We start from the raw sequence: 20,690 nt of genomic DNA, 5'->3' as shown, positions 1-20,690 counted from the left end.
GTCAGAATCCTGGCTTTGCCTCTTAATCACTGAACCTAGGAAAGTTTTGTAACTTCCTTGAGCCTCACATTCCTTATCTGGAGATAAGTATGTCTATCCCTCAGGTTATTGTGAGAATTATGCATGTGTGTGTGTGTGTGTGTGTGTGTGCGTGTGTGTGTGCATGCTCAGTTGTGTCCAGCTCTTTGAGACCCAGAGGACTGTAGCTCACCAGGCTCCTCTGTCCATGGAATTCTGCAGGCAAGAATACTGGAGTGGGTTGCCATTTTCTTCTCCAGAGAATCTTCCTGACCCAGGTATCAAACTCATGTTTCTTACGCCTCCTGCATTGGCAGGCAGATTCTTTACCACTGGTGGAGAGAGTGAGTGAAGTGAAAGTTACTCAGTCATGTCTGACTCTTTGCAACCCCATTATATAGTTCGTGGAATTCTCCAGGCCAGAATACTGGAAGGGGTTGCCATTTCCTTCTTCAGGGGATCTTCCCGACCCAGGGATTGAACACAGGTCTCCTGCATTCCAGGCAGATTCTTTAACATCTGAGCCACCAGGGAAGCCTGGGATTATGACACGGTAAATAGGCTAAACCCCAAACCAGTTACATAACACAACAGAAAAGGCTTTCCCTGACAAGGAGGCCCAACCAACATCTCAGCTCCCTAGGAGGGGCTGCAACCCCACACCATCTGGCCCATATTCAGCTTGAACTTACCCTCCTGAAAATTTCACTGACTATATACTAGAGGGTTCTTGGATCCATTTCTTTGTGGTAACAATGCTGTGTGATTACCATTAGAGTGAAATGAATTGGTATCATTTTGAGGATTTATTAAGACAACAATGAGTAACATTAAATAGCATTTAATGTGGTCAGGCTTTGCAAAACATTTCACATGTATTATATTACTTGATTCTCATAAAAACATGAGGCAGGCACTATTCTTATCCTTGTTTTACAGACGAGGAAATTGAGCTTTAAACAATTAAGGGACTGGTCCATTGCCAAGCAGGTAATAAAGAGCAGAGCCAGGATCTGAACCCAGGGAGCTTGGGTCTAAAACTATCACCCGCACATATTGGTAGTCTCCCTGAGATGCTGAAAACCACCCACTACTTGGATCTAGTACTTTGGATTGCTATGCTTTTCGGTCTGGGCAATGGCTTGCTATGTATAACTTGATGAGTGTGATGCTGTGCCAGAAGACAGATGTGGCTGGGGGAAGGTGGGGCACCACGCAAATAACCTCCACCTCCTGATGCTTTTCTCTGTTTTCTGCCTCGATGCACCACAATGCCTGGATTGGGGCATTCATGTTTCTCCTGGGTTTTATCTGAATGTTCAGCGGACGGCCAGGCCGTTCACATGAGATTTCAGCTGCAGAAGCCAACACAGCCTGGCCTCCAATCCAGTCCCCACACTCACTAGCCATGTGCCTCAGACAGGTTTTGCAACCTCTCTTAGCCTCAGTTTCCTTGACTATAAAACAGATAATAAGGCACCTACGACAGAGACTGTTTTGATGATAAACAAAGAAATACATTCATAATACTTCCCCTAGCACCCAGCATGCAGGAAATAGTCAATGATGGAATCTCTTATTACTATCCTCATTTTCACTCATTCAATTCATTTACTGGCTTGTGCTTTTATTTCAGTATTAGTGCAGAATTACAAATGCAAAATGGCATCCAGACCCAAAGATAAATAGGTCTTGCTTTTCAGTACAAAGAGACACTAAATTGTGTCTCTTAGGGCAGGATGAAGTACATGTCACAAGGTGCCGGCAGCATCTACGAGGTCATAACCCATAACCCAGAGGGACTGGAGAGGGCCTCATGGAGGAGGGATGCCAGGGGTTTGCACGGAAGAAGGGAGATGGGCTGGGGGGAGCAGCATGAGCAGCGTGGAGGACTATCAGAAGCCCAGGATGGAGGAGCAAGCTCTCCGGCATCACTGTAAGTGAGCGAGGCAGGGACGGCAGGTACAGGTGTGTGAATGCGTTGACACAGAAGCTCGACTTTATCCCGTAGGGAGCCAGTGATGGTTTTTAAGGAAAGGGGCAGCATGAGCCAATTTCTATTTTAAGAAAATAACTAGAAACAGTTGGAAGGATGAATTGAAGATCATAGAGACAGGAAAACTAGTTAGATGACAGCTACAACTGCTTTTTCCACTAGCTGATGATCAAGTGGATCCTGACTCCAGGGTTGACCAAGGCAAGGAAGTGTGTCTTATAAAAATATTTTATAAATGTTTTTGTTTTAAATAGTTGAAACAATAGCATCTTGCTGCTGTATGTTTTGACCTTCAGTTATCCTCAGACTTAAGGTATTAGAACTTACTCCCCATTGGGCCAATATTGGCATATTGGGAAGAAGACTCGTTCATCTATTCTTCTAAGGATTCTTGGCAACTTAGTGATCAGAATACACCGTCATTTGGTATATGTCAGCCCAGAGAATAATTTCATAAGACTTATTTTCTGTTAATGTCAAAGTTTGATCCACTTGTAGAATGAAGCTCCTTCTTTTTGTCTATCATGTTTTTCTCAAGAGAGAGTTGCTGTTGCTGTCATTTCTTAAAATGTGGTCGTTCTGATACAAGACCTCCTTCCTGCTTTCACTTCATCTCCGTAATTTTTTTCCTTGTGCCTCTGTGGAACGGCCTAGAGCTGGAGTCAGTGGTCTCCTGTGGCAGAAATGGCAGGAAAAGTTTCTATTGAGGTTCTGGGGGATTCAGGGACCATCCACCAAGTCCTCTAGCCACAGCTGCTCAGTGGGGTAGGAGGGAAGATGTGATCCTCTATGGTGCACTCATTGAAGCCACTCTACCATCTGAACTTGGGTCAGAGTGAGAGAATTTTATTTAGCCTCTAAGGTCAGTTTATGTGATGGGATTGATGCTAAGCTTCTCAAACTCCAAATGTGTTTTGGAAGAAAAGGGGTCAAATAGTCTCCTTGGCTGTCATAATCCAGGCCTATTTCATTCTTCAAGATCATAAGCTACACAAGACCTGTCACATCCATTTTTACACCTGCTGTAGAGCCTAAGACAGTGGCTGCAGCCTGAAGCCCAAGGACAGCAAGAGCAGCATGGCACTGAGGTTCAGAGCATGCACTTGGAAGTCAGTCAACCTGCAGGGCTCAACTCCTGACTTTACCATTTACTACATGATCTTGAGCAAATGATTTCATCTTCTCTAGGCCTCAGTTTCCTCATAAGGTTTTTGAGAAAGTGAAGTGAATACAAAGCTCTGATAATATTGCCCAGCATGTAGTAACACATCGGGGAAAAATTTTTTTTAATAAAAAAGTCAGTGTTAGAGCCAGAGAGAATCTTGGAAGTGATCCCCTTTTAGAGATCTTGAATTTTATATCATAGATCTAAAAATTGAGGAGGTCCAGAGAAGTTAGAGCCCGGATGAGAATTTAGGTCTCTCTGACTCCCTGTCCAGGGCTCTTCCTACTACACCATCCACATATTGATTAAAAAAAAATGTGAGGAAGCAGGACAGTATGGATTGCTATTCTAAGGTCCAAAAATGTCTCTTGACAAAGACTGTTAAGGGTCAGAGTTACCGTTTCTCTGCCCTAGTGGGACTTTTACTAATACTTCAAAAATTGATGGTTTTTTAGAAAAGGATTCAAAAGGAATGAGTGTGAGATGACTGTAATAACTGTCTCAGGCCTGGCAGATGGGAGCATGTGGCTCAGGGGCAGGGCAGGCAGGTGCAGGGTGCTTGTGGACAGGGTGGAGCTGGCCGGCAAAAATTTATATTGTTCATTTTGCTTCCAACATGCCATTTCAGAGAGCCCAGCTGACGAAGAGGAGCAGTGGTCAGATGACTTCGTGAGTATTTGTTCCTGGGACGAGAAGGGTACCATTTTCACCATGGCCCCTGGGAGGTCTTTATAAGGACTTGTTTCTGAATGAAATGCTGGTGTTCAGCTGCCCATCACAGAGGGGAGATAGCTGGGTTGGAAGGGCCACGAATAGGCGAGACAGCACTAGGCTGACTTGGGCCAATACCACATTGTGCCGGGCTAGGAGCTTTACACCTACCACTTCATGTAATCCTCACCACAGCCCTATGAGTCGGCATTCTTATCCCCATTTTCTACTGGTATGCAGAACCAAAAAAAGATGTTTAAGCGTTTGAATATTTCCCAATCAGTTGGCAAATGCTTTTGCCCTGAATTCCCCAGTGCCCCATCACTGCTTGGTCCCTGCCAGGAGCCCTAATCAAACCAACAACTGAAGCATGAATGCCTGGCACATCAGGGAGCCTCTGGGACCCTCCTCAAGGTCATGGTCAGTACCTGAGCCGTATTAGTGGTTAAACAGTTTGGACATCAGTCTTGCCCATTTTATAGGTGAAGAAACCAAGGCATGGAGAGGGTAAGTACTTGCGGTTCCAAAAGTCTCAAACCCAGATCTCAGAACCAGGTTTTTCAAACCCAAGAGGCTTGCTATGACCAAGAGGATGTGAACAGACTCGGAGGGCTTCAGGTTGAGAGGGCCCTCCCTGACCTTGACGACATTGGAGTGGTGTGTCTGAATTAACTGTGAACCCCTTCAAGACGGCTCTGCAGCCCACAGAGCTCTCTGGGGCTGAGTCTTCAAGAGACAAGACATCTTAAAAACTCCTGGGCACAATGACAATTCCTCATATATCATATTCCCGCAGAAAGTTAGTCTTCTCTAGTCTGTGAGCTTCATGTCTGGAAGGGATCCCAGAGGGCCTCCATACAACCACATATCCCCTATGGAAACTGAGGCCAAGAACATGAAAATGACTCTGACAGTCTCAATTTCTCAGCGGCCCGGTAGAACGAAAACCCAGGACTCCTGTCCAGTGCCCAGAACTCAGCCTGAGGCCAGCTTCACACTGTTTACACCCACCTGGATTTTATTCAGAGTATTAGGAGACCGGAGTTCCTCCCTTTTCAACTGCAGAGAAAAGATTTTTACAAAGAAGGAAGGAGGTGGCTTCTCTCTGGGTCACCCAGTAGGAGGAACTTCTGAGGGAGGCACTGATCCCTCAGAAGCGCTGCAGCTGCGCCCCCTGCTGGCAACACCACCAAGTCACATCTGAAGCAAAGTTCAAGAAGCTGGACCAATTCACCAGGCAGCCAAGAAAACTGAACTCGTTCGCTGGATGAAAAGAACACACACTGGGGACTCAGAAAACATAAAATAAAATCAGCCTGAAGAGGAGGGAATGAGTTATGTCCCCAAGTCAAACAACCAAAACAGAAGTACCAGCTATGGCGGTGGTTCAGTCTCTATCTTGCGTCCGGCTCTGTGCGACCCCATGGACTGTAGCCCAGCAGGCTCCTCTGTCCATGGGATTTCCCAGGCAAGATTACTGGAGTGGGTTGCCATCTCTTTCTCAGGGGGATCTTCCAGACCCAGGTATCGAACCCAGGTCTCCTGCCTTGCCGGTGGATTTTTTTAACCTACTGAGTCACCAGGGAAGCCCATCAGCTGTAACACGGATTCACTGAACATTCACTCACAATCATTCACAATCCTCATTGGATTCCCTTTGTACACCGAATGAAATCCAGACTTGTTGATAAAGCCTCCAGATCTGATGACATTCGACCCATGCAGACCTGTCCACCTTTCTCTGAACCCCCCTTCAGTGCTGTCACCAGGGATAGATATTTCATCCACTTGATTATTTATTTATTATTCACTACTTGTTTATTGTTGGTCTCTCCTGCTAACATATAAGCTCTGTGAGGCTGGGGACTATGCTCAAAGTCAAGCTGGTTCAGAGTAGGTAAATAAATTCTGATTAAATGAATGAAGGAATGGTCAATTTGACAAGATTTTTGTCTGATAATGCAGTCCCTCCTTCAGAGTTCCCATCAGACTGTCCAAAGTGTTGCACTTCCTCAAGTACTGAATGAATTAATGAATTAACAAATGAATTATGTCATAATTTAGAATAACTTGGGGGAGGAGGATTCTTTAAAACTCTCAGAACTTTGAACAGATTCTCTTGTAATTCTCTTGATGAGAAGGCATTCAATGCTTTCTATGGTGCTTAAATAGGAGAGGCTCGTGGTACATCTCCCACAGAAGAGACTTTCCAAATGAAGGGCCAGCTCAGGACTTCTGAGCAGCCATTCCCTCCTCCTCAGTCCCCTCAGAGCCCAGGCAGCATCAATGCACTCATCCATTCCAGCTACGTTGGGTGGGCACCTACCCTGTAGCAGTCCTGTGCTGGGTCCTAGATTTACATCTCAGTCCAGTCTTCATGGGGGGCACAATCTGGTGGGCAGCCCAGTGTCGGAGGACGGCTGCTAGGAACAGCTGACGTGAGGTCTCTCTTCCTATACCCTCTGTGCCACCTCTGCCCACCTCCTCTCAATCAGGCTGCTCTGCTGGAGGGGCAGCAAGGACTCCAGAACCCTCCCCAGGATGCACACCAATCCTCAGCCTCCAGGTAATTAAGTCCATGAAGCCCATCTCTGCTACGTGAAAAAAATGAAACAAAGTGGGATGCCCACACCATCCCCAGCTCAGGCACGTGTGTCTGGCTGCCCACTGGTTCTTTCACTTTCTGAATGTCTATTAAAGCAACTGCTTCTCAGTATTCATCCTGACGTCACCCTGGAATGCCACAACAGCAGCGATCAGGTCCTTGGCCTGGAAAGAGGGTCCCTGGCTTGGAAAGCCAGGGTCTTGCCCTCTTAAGCCTCCCCTCCAGCCCACCCTTTCACTCCTACTCTGTCTCCCAGGCCCCCTTCCTGGGAATCATCACTGATTTCTCCAGATCACAGATTGCAGATTCAAAATTACTCAACTCCTCTGTGCCTCAGTTTCCTCAACTGTAAAATGGGATTAAAAAAAAAAAACTATCTCTTATGATTGTGGTGAGGGGTCAGAGAGGTATGCAGTGCATAGAAATGTTGGTTATAATAATAATCACTATTATTATTATTTTATTCGGCCTATTTTCATATTCCCATCTGCTGTTTCTGACCTAGGGTTTTGGGAAATCTCCCTACAGTGATTTTCTCATGTGTCCCTTCCTGTCTCCCCCACGCCAGGGTTAAGAACAAGCACCCTCCTCTGGGCTCTCTCCTTTTCGTCTCTCTCCCAGGCACCTCCAGCCACCTCAGGAAATGCTCTCTCTTCAGCCTCCTTTCTCTTTCCTTCTCCCACCCTTCACCCTCCCTCTCTCCTCCATCTCCCTTCCAGCTGAGGAGGAAAGCGCAGTGCTCACTCATTGACTCCTCTGCCTGTTCCCAACGTCCTGGGCGCCTATTATGGGCTGGCCCCGTCACGGGCCCTGAGGATTCAGCTCTGGAGGAAACCCAACATCCACTTTAATGTTACACAATTGTCAGGCCAAAAGGCAGGTGCATCATGGATTCAGTGGAAAATCGTGTTTGGATGAAGCATTGTGTCAGGCGGTGTGTGGGAGCAGTGGGCACAGAGGTCAGAGGACCTCTTAAGTCCTGAATCAAAGATTTCCTGCGCACGAGTATACCCCACTCCAGTACTCTTGCCTGGAGAATCCCATGGACGAAGGAGCCTGGTGGGCTGCAGTCCATGGGGTCGCTAAGAGTCGGATACGACTGAGCGACTTCACTTTCACTTTTCACTTTCATGCACTGGAGAAAGAAACAGCAACCCACTCCAGTGTTCTTGCCTGGAGAATCCCAGGGACCGGGGAGCTTGGTGGGCTGCCGTCTACGGGGTCGCACAGAGCCGGACATGACTGAAGTGACTTAGCAGAAGCACTGCATACAGAAAAAAAAAATCGCACGAAATGCACAAGAAGCTAGTAGGTCTGTTTGCCCGAGGGGAGAGGAACTGAGCCGCTGGGAAGACCTTCCTCCTTGTGAACTGTGTGAACTTGGGACTGGGTCAATGTATTTTCAAGAGGGACTGAAATAAAATGCATATTTAAAAAAAAAAAAAAAAAGAGGGACTTCTCTGGTGGTCCAAGTGGTTAAGACTCTGAGCTTGCCCTGCAGGGGGCATAGGTTCAATCCCGGGTCCGGGAACTAAGATCCTGCACGCCATGTGATGTGGCCAAAAAAATAAACTTAAATAATAATAATAAAAGTCTTAGTTGGCATAAGTGCCTCAAGATTTCAAAAAAGAAAGAAAGAAAGAGAATGGACTAAGTCAGTTTGAAGTCCTCATCCCTGAAGCTTTCCAGCTCAAACAAACAAACTTCATCTCCTCAAAGGTGTCTGTGTTCCTGAGCTTCCTCTTACCCTCTCTTAATAAACTTACATTTTCCTCAACCATCAACATTATGGTTAATAAAACCTATTTGGCTATTTTATTTTATTGGGTCCTTTTTCTGTCTTCTCGAGATATATTTTACCTCTGGCTGTTCTTTGCAGACACACAGAGTTCACCCACCCTCGGGGTTAGATGCCCACACGTTTCCCCAGGATACTGTCCAGGTGATACATTTTGGAAACAAAAAGGCCTGGCTTCAACCCCAGCATTGCCACTAACAGCTGCCTAACCCTGCTTAGCCAACCCCTCCCAGCCTTGCTTTCTCGCCCCTCTGCTGAGGGAGCAGCTCTGGCCCCCTAAGAGTGTATGCGGCCCTGAGCATGGTGTCTGCACTTGCAGGACAGCGATTATGAAAACCCAGATGAGCACTCGGACTCAGAGATGTACGTGCTGCCAGCTGAGGAGGCCGGGGACGACAGCTATGAGCCGCCACCTGCGGAGCAGGAGACACGGACAGTTCACCCGGCCCTGCCCTTCACCAGGGGCGAGTATGTAGGTGAGTCCCTGCCGGACCTTGGGCGCTCGGCCTTCAGGGCAGCAGGGAGCGGGGCGGGCCAAGGTTGCAGGGTGGTGGGGTAGCTCTGACTCTCACCACCTCCAAGTGGGTCATCTGGTCACTCACAGGTACTGGAGCCCCCTGCTGGAAAGCTTGCCCTTTGGGGAAGGAGGGGGTAACCTTTGCAAATTGGGAATGTTGAAAACAGGCAAAAGATAAAGCAACCACACCCCGATGTGGCTCCCAACCCCACCCCACCTCATTTCCTGTAGTCCCCAGAGAAATCAATCCTGAGGTTAGTCGCTGCTTCTTCTCCAGCTTCCTACACTCAAGGTTCTGACATTTCTCTTGAGATGACTGTACAGAACAAGGAGAGCTTCGAGGATCTCAGTGTTTGCTGAGGCCCCTCCTTCCTCTCTCACCCCGCCCCCACATCGGCAAGCTGCACAGACACTCTGAGTCTAGACTCTAAACTGTGGGGCGGGGGGAGTGGTAAAGAGCTCTAGGCCGAGAATGAGGCTCTTGAATTAAATGGACAAGTCTTAGGTGTGGTCTCCAGGCCTGAGTGTAGCTGTTAATGCCCCTCCAAGAAGTCTGTGTTCCATTCTAACAAGTGACTAAAGTTCAACAAAGGCTAGGAAGGGCTTGTGTCTGTGGTGATCACTCTGGCAGCCCTGGGAGTAAAGGGGTCCTTGTAGTTAACCGCCTCCTCGTGGGTGCCAGGTACTGTCCCTTGCTTTGTGCAACGATTCACTTACTGAGCACCTGCTATGTGCCAGAGCTATGCTCAGCAGCTAGCAAGAGATGCACTCCCAGACTTTTTACAGCTTACAACTTAGCGCTTTACTTTCACCTTCTTGACGATCACAAAGGAAAAAAGAGATGCTAGGAAGAGGGAATTCACTGGGCCAAGGTTTTATAAGTGGCAGAACTGGCATGCAAGCTGGGCAACTCAGCCTCCAAAGTCCTAGCTCTTGATCACTCTGCTCCACCCTCCACCACCCAATTTGTGACCTCCTTCACTCATCGCAACAACCTCAGGAAGGAAGGAGCTGCATCAGGCCCGTTTTACAGACCAGGAGACGACCATTCTAGCTGGGAGTGGGGAGAGGGGTAGATTAAGCAGCTCATACGGGCTTCCCAGGTGGCATTAGTGGTAAAGAATCTGCCTGCCAATGCACAAGACACAAGAGATAAGTTCGATCCCTGGGGTGGGACGATCCCCTGGAGGAGGAAATGGCAACCCACTCCGGTGTTCTTGCCTGGAGAATCTCATGGACAGAGGAGCCTGGCAGGCTACAGTCAGTCCGTGGGGTTGTAAAGAGTTGGACATGACTGAGCACGCGCACACACAAGCAGCTCATTCCAGGTCATACTCTTCAGAGCCTGTTTTCTGTGCTTTGCTACTTCTGCTGGGCTTAAATCTTATGTTAAGAAATCTCAGTAAACACCAGGAACTGCCAATAAAGCTATAAAAACTGTCACAGGCACAGCAGAGTAGATGCCTTGGTGCCTTAACACAGCTACACCACCAGAAAGAGGCTCCCGGGAGGCACCAGTGTGAAGTTAACCACACAACTTCAGCGATGCAGAAGCGTGGGCTGAGAGCTGGAACAGGCCCCAGGACAAGAGCAGAGCAGGACAGGCAGAGGCAGGGACTGCTGCCTTGAGCCAGGGCCAGAGGAAGCAGGGAGCCAGTGTAGGCACCTGTGCTGTTCCAGGATGGCGAGCCCCCCAGGTTATTCCCATGCTAAGATTTTCCTCAATGGATCAGTCAGAATCTGTGCTCACAGATCAACTGGGTAGACCCCTGTTGCCTAAGCCCTCCATCACATGACGCAGGTAAGGTTAGTTCTGTTTATTAGGCGTTGTCTTTGTCAGGCACGATGTTCCTCCTGCCTTTGCTGTTTTCTTCCTAATCCATACAATAACTCTCTGAAGTGGATAGTTAAGCATCTTCATTTTTAAAATGAGGAATGTGAGTCCCAGAGAGGTTACATAATGAAGAAGAGGCCCAAAGGAGCGCAGCTGGTGGGTGGAGAGCAGGGGACTGAACCCAGGGCCCTCGACTTCAGAGACTGGACTCCTTCACAACAGTTGCTGAGGATGGCCCTGGACCAGGGGATTCACAACATCTCCCCCATTCAAGGACACCACTGAGGGGAGGAGTGTGTAGTTTTACCAGATGAGTAGTTGCAACCCTGCATATACCTTAGAATAACCTGGGGAACTTTTAAAACCTATAATGAAAGGTCCCTCCCCAGAAGTTTTAAACTGCGTTTGGGGTGGGGCCTTGGCATTTTTTTTTAAAGCTCCTAGGTGGTTCCTAGGGGCTTCCCTTGTAGCTCATATGGTAAAGAGTCTGCCTGCAATGCGGGAGACCCAGGTTGGATTCCTGGGTCAGGAAGATCCCCTGGAGAAGGAAATGGTAACCCACTCCAGTATTCTTGTCTGGAAAAATCCTATGGATGGAGGAGCCTGGCGGGCTACAGTCCATGGGGTCACAAAGGGTCAGACATGACTGAGTAATTAACACTTTCACTTTCACAGGTGGTTCCTATGTGTAAGCAGGATTGAGAATCATTGCCCTTAAGGCTTTAGGGAGCAAAGTGAATCCATTGAAGATTACTGCTCCCCTTAGCCCCCGATACTGCCAAGGTCACCATCTACTCTATTTAGCCACATGCTTGGACTGTCAGCTCTCCTGGGTCTGTGGCTCTCATGGCTCCCTGGGAGGATCCTCTTCTGGTTTTTATAATGTAGGTCAATGGGTTGTTGACATTTTTGCCTGTCATACTTTTTAAAGGAATGCCCCAGTCAATAGCATGTTGGCTACATGGATGCTGGTAGTTTTATACTTTCTAGAACTCGGTGGCTTCTGCCCAGGAAATGATCCAGAACCCTTTCATCTTATGTTTTGTTGTTCTTGTTGTTCCTCTCAAGACAACCGATCAAGCCAGAGGCAGTCTCCACCCTTCAGCAAAACTCTTCCCAGTAAACCCAACTGGCCTTCTGCAAAGGCGAGACTGGCCACCTCTCTGCCGGCCAACACTTCATTGCATAAACCTCAAGTCCCACCCAAACCCAAAGAGCTCCTTGAGGACGAGGTAAAGTAAATCTGTCCGGAAGGCTGCCCAGACCAAGGGGAAGGCAGGATGCAGGGGCCAGATGGGGGGAGGGGCGGGACAATGTAGCCTCAGGCGTGTCTTCCTTCCTCCAGGCCTGGGTCTCTGACGGGCACTAACCACCTGCCCCGAAACTCTCCATTGTCCTGCTGGAAGGATGTTTTCTCTTAAAATGTCATATATGGCCTTATTTAAGCACTTTCAGTTACTAATCAGGTATATGATGTAATATCCAACCTGGATTTGTGCCCCTCTCACTATTTCCTCTTTCTTATCCCTCAGTTTCCTGCAAATCTCTCATTCCTCCATAAGATACTTCCCCATCTTTATCCTCCTATGCTTCTCTCCCTGTCCTGCCTCATTTTCTTTCCCCCACTTTCTTTTCTCTCTGATCCTCTAAGCTGCGAAGGGGTGCAACGGGATGTATACTGGAGACCCCCTGTCTGTATGGAGACCCTGCACAACCTGTGGAAGAACTGATCCCGCACTTCCTTCGGCATCTCTTGCTTCTCACTCTCTCTCCCCAGCCCCAGGTATCCAGGAACCTCCTTTGCCAACTGTCTGGGACCCAACTCTAGGTTTATCTTATCAATCTCCCTTCTGCCAGCACCTAAATTTTCATGTCTTATTCCCTATGAAATTTTTAAAAAATGAATGGGTAAACTTATCCAGACTGTTGTAAGAATGACTGATAAAGCCTAATATGTTATGGCTCCCAGAAGTACTGCATTTTAAAAAAGTCAAAGACAAGCCCTCAAACTTAGCCTTTAGAACAGTTATACAAGTGCAATGGACTTCCCAGGCGGCTCAGTAGTAAAGAATTCGCCTGCCAGTGCAGGAGATGTGGGTTTGATCTCTGGGTCAGGAAGATCCCCTGGAGTAGGAAATGGCAACCCGCTCCCGTATTCTTGCCTGGGAAATCCTGTGGACAGAGGAGCCTAGTGGGCTACAGTCCATGAGGTCGCAAAGAGTCGTACATGACTGAGCGACAGAGTACACAAGTGCAACAGGCCAAGAAAGAAAACAACATTAAAGGCAACTCTTAACCATCACCAGACATAATGGTGCTGCAGCTTCTTGAAGAAGCAAATGTTTCTAAATGCCTATAGGTGATAAAACCTATAGCTTACAAACATGCTGTGAAATGACCTTTTCCACCTTAGTATAATTTGTAGCCCAACAGGAGACATAAAAGAGAGACTTTTTATTTTATCTTTTTAATTAAACTAAAATTTATTTTTAAAATTTACAATATTGTATTGGTTTTGCCCTAAGTCAAAATGAATCCACCACAGGTATACATGTGTTCCCCATCCTGAACCCCCCTTCCACCTCCCTCCCCGTACCATCCCTCTGGGTCGTCCCAGTGCACCAGCCCCAAGCATCCAGTATTGTGCATCACACCTGGACTGGTGACTCGTTTCATATATGATATTATACATGTTTCAATGCCATTCTCCCAAATCATCCCACCCTCTCCCTCTCCCACAGAGTCCAAAAGACTGTTCTATATATCAGTGTCTCTTTTGCTGTCTCGTACACAGGGTTATTGTTACCATCTTTCTAAATTCCATATATATGTGTTAGTATACTGTATTGGTGTTTTTCTTTCTGGCTTACTTCACTCTGTATAATAGGCTCCAGTTTCATCCACCTCATTAGAACTGATTCAAATGTACTCTTTTTAATGGCTGAGTAATACTCCATTGTGTATATGTACCACAGCTTTCTTATTCATTCATCTGCTGATGGACATCTAGGTTGCTTCCATGTCCTGGCTATTATAAACAGTGCTGTGATGAACATTGGGGTACACGTGTCTCTTTCAATTCTGGTTTCCTCAGTGTGTATGCCCAGCAGTGGGATTGCTGGATCATAAGGCAGATCTAGTTCCAGTTTTTTAAGGAATCTCCACACTGTTCTCCATACTGGCTGTACCAGTTTGCATTCCCACAAACAGTGTAAGAGTTTTCCCTTTTCTCCACACCCTCTTCAGCATTTATTGCTTGTAGACTTTTGGATCGCAGCCATTCTGACTGGCGTGAAATGGTACCTCATTGTGGTTTTGATTTGCATTTCTCTGATAATGAGTGATGTTGAGCATCTTTTCATGTGTTTGTTAGCCATATGAATGTCTTCTTTGGAGAAATGTCTATTTAGTTCTTTGGCCCACTTTTTGATTGGGTCATTTATTTTTCTGGAATTGAGCTGTAGGAGTTGCTTGTATATTTTTGAGATTAGTTGTTTGTCAGTTGCTTCATTTGCTATTATTTTCTCCCATTCTGAAGGCTACCTTTTCACCTTGCTAATAGTTTCCTTTGATGTGCAGAAGCTTTTAAGGTTAATTAGGTCCCATTTGTTTATTTTTGCTTTTATTTCCAATATTCTGGGAGGTGGGTCATAGAGGATCTGATTTTATAGTTTCTGGTCTTACGTTTAGATCTTTAATCCATTTTGAGTTTATTTTTGTGTATGGTGTTAGAAAGTGTTCTAGTTTCATTCATTTACAAGTGGTTGACCAGATTTCCCAGCACCACTTGTTAAAGAGATTGTCTTTAATCCATTGTATATTCTTGCCTCCTTTGTCAAAGATGAGGTGTCCATATGTGCGTGGATTTATCTCTGGGCTTTCTATTTTGTTCCATTGATCTATATTTCTGTCTTTGTGCCAGTACCATACTGTCTTGATGACTGTGGCTTTGTAGTAGAGCCTGAAGTCAGGCAGGTTGATTCTTCCAGTTTCATTTTTCTTTCTTAAGATTGCTTTGGCTATTCGAGGTCTTTTGTATTTCTATATAAACTGTGAAATTATTTGTTCTAGCTCTGTGAAGAATACCGTTGGTAGCTTGATAGGGATTGCATTGAGTCTATAAATTGCTTTGAGTAGTATACTCATTTTCACTATGTTGATTCTTCCGATCCATGAACATGGTATATTTCTCCATCTATTAGTGTCCTCTTTGATTTCTTTCACCAGTGTTTTATAGTTTTCTCTATATAGGTCTTTAGTTTCTTTAGGTAGATATAGTCCTAATTATTTTATTCTTTTTGTTGCAATGGTGAATGGAATTGTTTCCTTAATTTCTCTTTCTATTTTCTCATTATTATTGTATAGGAGTGCAAGAGATTTCTGTGTGTTGATTTTATATCCTGCAACTTTACTATATTCATTGATTAGTTCTAATAATTTTCTAGTGGAGTCTTTAGGGTTTTCTATGTAGAGGATCATGTCATCTGCAAATAGTGAGAGTTTTACTTCTTCTTTTTCAATTTTGATTCCTTTTATTTCTTTTTCTGCTCTGATTGCTGTGGCCAAAACTTCCAGAACTATGTTGAATAGTAATGGTGAGAGTGGGCACCCTTGTCTTGTTCCTGACTTTAGAGGAAATGCTTTCAATTTTTCACCATTGAGGATAATGTTTGCTGTGGGTTTGTCATATATAGCTTTTATTATGTTGAGGTATGTTCCTTCTATTCCTGCTTTCTGGAGAGTTTTTATCATAAATGGATGTTGAATTTTGTCAAAGGCTTTCTCTGCATCTATTGAGATAATCATATGGTTTTTACTTTTCAATTTGTTAATGTGGTGTATTACATTGATTGATTTGCAGATATTGAAGAATCCTTGCATCCCTAGGATAAAGCCCACTTGGTCATGGTGTATGATCTTTTTAATGTGTTGTTGGATTCTGATTGCTAGAATTTTGTTAAGGATTTTTGCATCTATGTTCATCAGTGATATTGGCCTGTAGTTTTCTTTTTTTGTGGCATCTTTGTCAGGTTTTGGTATTAGGGTGATGGTGGCCTCATAGAATGAGTTTGGAAGTTTACCATCCTCTGCAATTTTCTGGAAGAGTTTGAGTAGGATAGGTGTTAGCTCTTCTCTAAATTTTTGGTAGAATTCAGCTGTGAAGCCGTCTGGACCTGGGCTTTTGTTTGCTGGAAGATTTCTGATTACAGTTTCAATTTCCATGCTTGTGATGGGTCTGTTAAGATTTTCTATTTCTTCCTGGTCCAGTTTGGGAAAGTTGTACTTTTCTAAGAATTTGTCCATTTCTTCCACGTTGTCCATTTTATTGGCATATAATTGTTGATAGTAGTCTCTTATGATCCTTTGTATTTGTGTGTTGTCTGTTGTGATCTCTCCCTTTTCATTTCTAATTTTATTGATTTGATTTTTCTCCCTTTGTTTCTTGATGAGTCTGGCTAATGGTTTGTCAATTTTATTTATCCTCTCAAAGAACCAGCTTTTGGCTTTGTTGATTTTTGCTATGGTCTCTTTTGTTTCTTTTGCATTTATTTCTGCCCTAACTTTTAAGATTTCTTTCCTTCTACTAACCCTGGGGTTCTTCATTTCTTCCTTTTCTAGTTGCTTTAGGTGTAGAGTTAGGTTATTTATTTGACTTTTTTCTTGTTTATTGAGGTATGCCTGTATTGCTATGAACTTTCCCCTTAGGACTGCTTTTACAGTGTCCCACAGGTTTTGGGTTGTTGTGTTTCTATGCAAATTTTTATTTCTTTTTTGATTTCTTCTGTGATTTGTTGGTTATTCAGCAGCGTGTTGAAGAGAGACTTTTTAAATAAAATAGGGGCAGCATCCAGGCCCAAATTCCCACTTCACTCTTACTAGTTGTGTGACTTTAGGTATCAGATAACCTGAGTCTCATCTTTTCATCTCTTCAGGTTCCTTTAAAGCTTGAATAAAGGAATATAAATACTTCACTAAATTCCGTGTTTCACACAAAGAAGCATTCTATGTATTATATAAATTGGATTCCTTTCTACCATATTCTAGATTCTTTATAAAATCCAGTTTTCTAGTTTCTCCTGAAAACCGAGGGCCTGTCAACACTTGGCCAGTCATGGCCTTGAAGCAGCTGAGCCTCATGGCACCCTTCCAACTCAGCTGAGAATTCCGGGCCCCCGTTTCCATTCGTCATCATCTTCACCACTGATACAAGGCATGGACACAGCCTGGCTCTGCACATGCCCAATTGCTATTCCAGACCTGTTCCTGTAAGCACTTAAGCTTATGACCCCCCTCTCCAGGGACAGTTTAAGTCAGGAAGTCAGCAGACTGAGAATGAATTTGGTTTGTCAATCCTCAGTCTGTCTGTCAGTCCGAGGGGATGATGCCCTTTCAGGGTGTGAACAGGTGGCAAGGAGAATCTGAGCATGGGACACGGTAGGGAGACCATCTGTTAGGGTCTCACTGTGAATTCTTCCAGCATTCAGAGGGTCTATATGAAGATACCAACTCAGACACAGAATACAAACGGAGATTGTGAGTTACATGAGGCTCTCCATTTCTGTGAATAACTGGAGGTGGACCCCAGTGGGGAGAGGCCGAGTTTTGCTAATAACAGCTTTGTGGTGGTGGCTCAGGCAAGTTTGAACCAGCGGGGAAAGGGGATGACTGGGGGAGATACATTCTGGAATGAGGAGATGGACAATCAAGATAAGGAAGAGTTAAAAAAGAAATAGAAGACAACATTAAGATCTGGTCAAGACATTAGAAAGGAAAGGAAGAAGTCAAATACAAGCACAAATAAAAATGTTTAGCTCTGCCATACAGGTTACAAGCAAAATATGGGTTACAGGCTGATCAGAGAGTTGGGGCAGGTGGTGGAGGAGCAACTGCCCTATCATGACAGGAGGGTCTAGCACTTGACAAGCACTGTGTATCAGCTGGAGATCTGAGCCCTCTGTGTGTATTATCTCATCACACCCTCACAGCAACCCTATGAAGTGCACGCTATTATCACCCATTACAGAGGAGGAAATGGTACAGATGAGGTGACAAGGGGTTGAAAAACTTGTCCAAGGTCAAAGAGCTATATGCTAGAGCCAGCATTTGAACCCAGATCATGAGATGCTAGAGCGCAGGTGCTACATGGCCATCCTGGACTACCTCTCAGCATCCACTGACAAAAGACCAGCCCTTCATTCAACACAAATGTTCCAGGGCTTCACTGGCACCCAGAGCACAGACCCAGTACCTGTCCTTGTGGGGTATCAGTTTTGTGATTTTATTTGACCTTGGACAGATTACTCAACTTTTCTCAAATTCCTCATCTCTAAAATAAGGATAAATAAATTAAAAAAATACCTAACTTAATAGATAGGTATTATTGAAAGAATTCAGTGAAATAATGTATGTGAAGCTATTAAATTTTCACATGAAATGTATTAAAGAAGAAACTCAAGTGGACATTTAATAACTCTTACAAAATCACTCCCTCCCCATATTTATGTTCAATTGATTATTGGCAAAGGTGCCAAGACAATTTAATAGAAAAAATCAATTTTTTAGACAAATAGTGCTAAGATAACTGCATTAGTTCAGTTCAGTGCTGTCGCTCAGTCGTGTCTGACTCTTTGCAACCCCATGAACTGCAGCACGCCAGGCCTCCCTGTCCATCACTAACTCCCGGAGTCCACCCAAACCCACGTCCATTGAGTCGGTGATGCCATCCAACCATCTCATCCTCTGTCATTCCCTTCTCCTCCTGCCCTCAACCTTTCCCATCATCAGGGTCTTTTCAAATGAGTCAGCTCTTTGCATCAGGTGGCCAAAGAATTGGAGTTTCAGCTTCAGCATCAGTCCTTCCAATGAATATTCAGGACTGATTTCCTTTAGGATGGACTGGTTGGATCTCCTTGCAGTCCAAGGGACTCTCAAGAGTCTTCTCCAACACCACAGTTCAAATGCATCAATTCTTCAGTGCTCAGCTTTCTTTATAGTCCAACTCTCACATCCATACATGACCACTGGAAAAACCATAGCCTTGACTAGACGGACCTTTGTTGGCAAAGTACTGTCTCTGCTTTTCAATATGCTATCTAGGTTGGTCATAACTTTCCTTCCAAGGAGTAAGTGTCTTTTAATTTCATGGTTGCAGTCACCATCTGCAGTGATTTTGGAGCCCAGAAAAATAAAGTCAGCCACTGTTTTCAAAAGAATGAAATTGAGCTCCTATCTCACATCATATCTTAAAATATTAGATAAAAATGGATCATAGGACTGAGTATGAGAGCTATTAATAAAACTATAAAATTCTTCAAAGAAAACATAGATATAAATCTTTATGACCTTGGAATAGGCAATGGTTTCTTAGATATAACAAAGGAAAAAAAATAGATAAATTTACATAAATTTTACATAAACTTACATAAATTTACATAAACTTTTGTGCTGTAAATGATGCCACAAAGAAAGTAAAGGACAACCTATAGAATGAGAGAATGTTTTTGCAAATTATATATCTATAAAAGATTTATATCTAGAACATTTAAAGAACTCTAATCATCTAAAGATAAAAAAGATAAACAACCAGATTAAAAGTGGACAAAGGGGTGGAATAGATTTTTCTCTGAAGAATATATATAAATGGCCAATAAGCAGACAAAAAGATGCTTAATGTCATTATTCATCAGGGAAATGCAAATCAAAATTACAGTTAGATACCTCTTCATACCTACAAGGATGCTTATAATAAAAAAGAAGACAATAACAAGTACTGGTGAATATGTGGAGAAATTGGAAGCCTTATACATTGCCAGTGGAAATGAAAAATTAGTGCAGCCACTTTGGAAAACAACTTAACCGTTACTCAAACTATTAAATATAGAGCTACAGTATGATCCAGCAATTCCATCATTAGGTATATTCCCCAGAAAAATGTCCATCTACACAAAATTTGTACATGAATGTTCATATCATTACTTATAACAGCCCCAAAGTAGAAACAGCTGATAAGTGGATAAGTCAAATGGGGTATAATCATACAATGGAATAAGATTTGTCCATAAAAGGAAATGAAGTAGTGATACATACTACAACGTGGCTAATCCTTGAAATTACTGTTATAAGAAATCACAAAAGACTGCATATTTTAATAGTGTATGATTCTATTTACATAAAATGTCCAGAATGGGCAATTCTTAAAGACAGAGAGAAGGTTCATGGTTGACTGGGTCAGGGGAGGAGGTGGTTGGGAGTGACTAGTGGGCTCAGGGTTCCTTTTGGGGGTGATGACACTGTTCTGAAGATAATTGTTGTGATGGTTGCACTCTGTGAATATACTAGAAGTAACCAAATCACTTTACATCATGAAGTTTAATGGTATATGGATTATGAAAAATTTCTTAATATCACTCTTTCTTATCCAGTAAACTCCAAATGTACAGCATTTTTGTATTTCTTTTAGGCTGATTATGTGGTCCCTGTGGAAGATGAAGATGAAAACTATATTCATCCCACGGAAGACAGTTCAGTCCCATCTGAAAAAGGCAAGAGTTTGCAGTTTTAAGCACCTGAAAACTTCTACCAGTTGATTGGGGCATTATTTGCTTACAAGTACTAAAGGGCTCAGACATGATGCTGCTGAGACCTCTCTGCTCCATAACCACAGCATTTGCCTTCTTTGGTTGAGTGGCTGGTCCATCAGAGAGCATAGTGAGCAACCCATCCCTGTGTTTTTCAACCTTGATTCTTCTTTCTCCATCCTCTTCCATGATTTAATACTGTCTTCTCAAATTATAAAAGCACCTAGGTTCTTCTCTTTAGCTCTTCACTAAAAATGGATTTCTCATACAATCTAGTATTAGTGAGGTCATGAGCCACCAGGCTAATCTTACAAATATTGTACCAGGAATAATTTCTGCAGAGGACTGAGAAAATGAAAGGATAAAATATGCTCTGTGTTCTAATTCTTTAAAATTTAGTGCTACGTCAGGTCCACAAGAAACATTTCATTTGTAAATCCTTCACGAAATAACAAATGCAGTTACAAA

At 44.1% G+C, this 20,690-nt stretch overlaps 1 protein-coding gene across 2 annotated transcripts in view; it reads left to right on the top strand.

Annotated features, from left to right (window-relative positions):
* Nucleotides 1-20,690, top strand: part of BLNK (B cell linker) — an 82,611-nt gene that overhangs the window by 35,589 nt on the left and 26,332 nt on the right. Inside the window, exons 4-8 of one of the 2 annotated variants that reach the window (XM_086378930.1) lie at nt 3,808-3,848; nt 8,375-8,437; nt 8,613-8,769; nt 11,713-11,876; nt 20,105-20,186. In XM_086378930.1, coding sequence (XP_086235056.1) covers nt 3,808-3,848; nt 8,375-8,437; nt 8,613-8,769; nt 11,713-11,876; nt 20,105-20,186 — 507 coding nt within the window. The remainder of the gene's footprint in view (nt 1-3,807; nt 3,849-8,374; nt 8,438-8,612; nt 8,770-11,712; nt 11,877-20,104; nt 20,187-20,690) is intronic. The other variant, XM_086378931.1, reaches the window with a different exon arrangement.

This window comes from Bos grunniens, chromosome 26, assembly GCF_055505025.1.
Source record: "Bos grunniens cultivar Pamir isolate PY7600 chromosome 26, Bosgru_T2T1.0, whole genome shotgun sequence".
NCBI classification, from domain to species: domain Eukaryota; kingdom Metazoa; phylum Chordata; class Mammalia; order Artiodactyla; family Bovidae; genus Bos; species Bos grunniens.
Note: the sequence above shows the minus strand (reverse complement) of the source record. Positions and strands in the feature narration are given on the sequence as shown.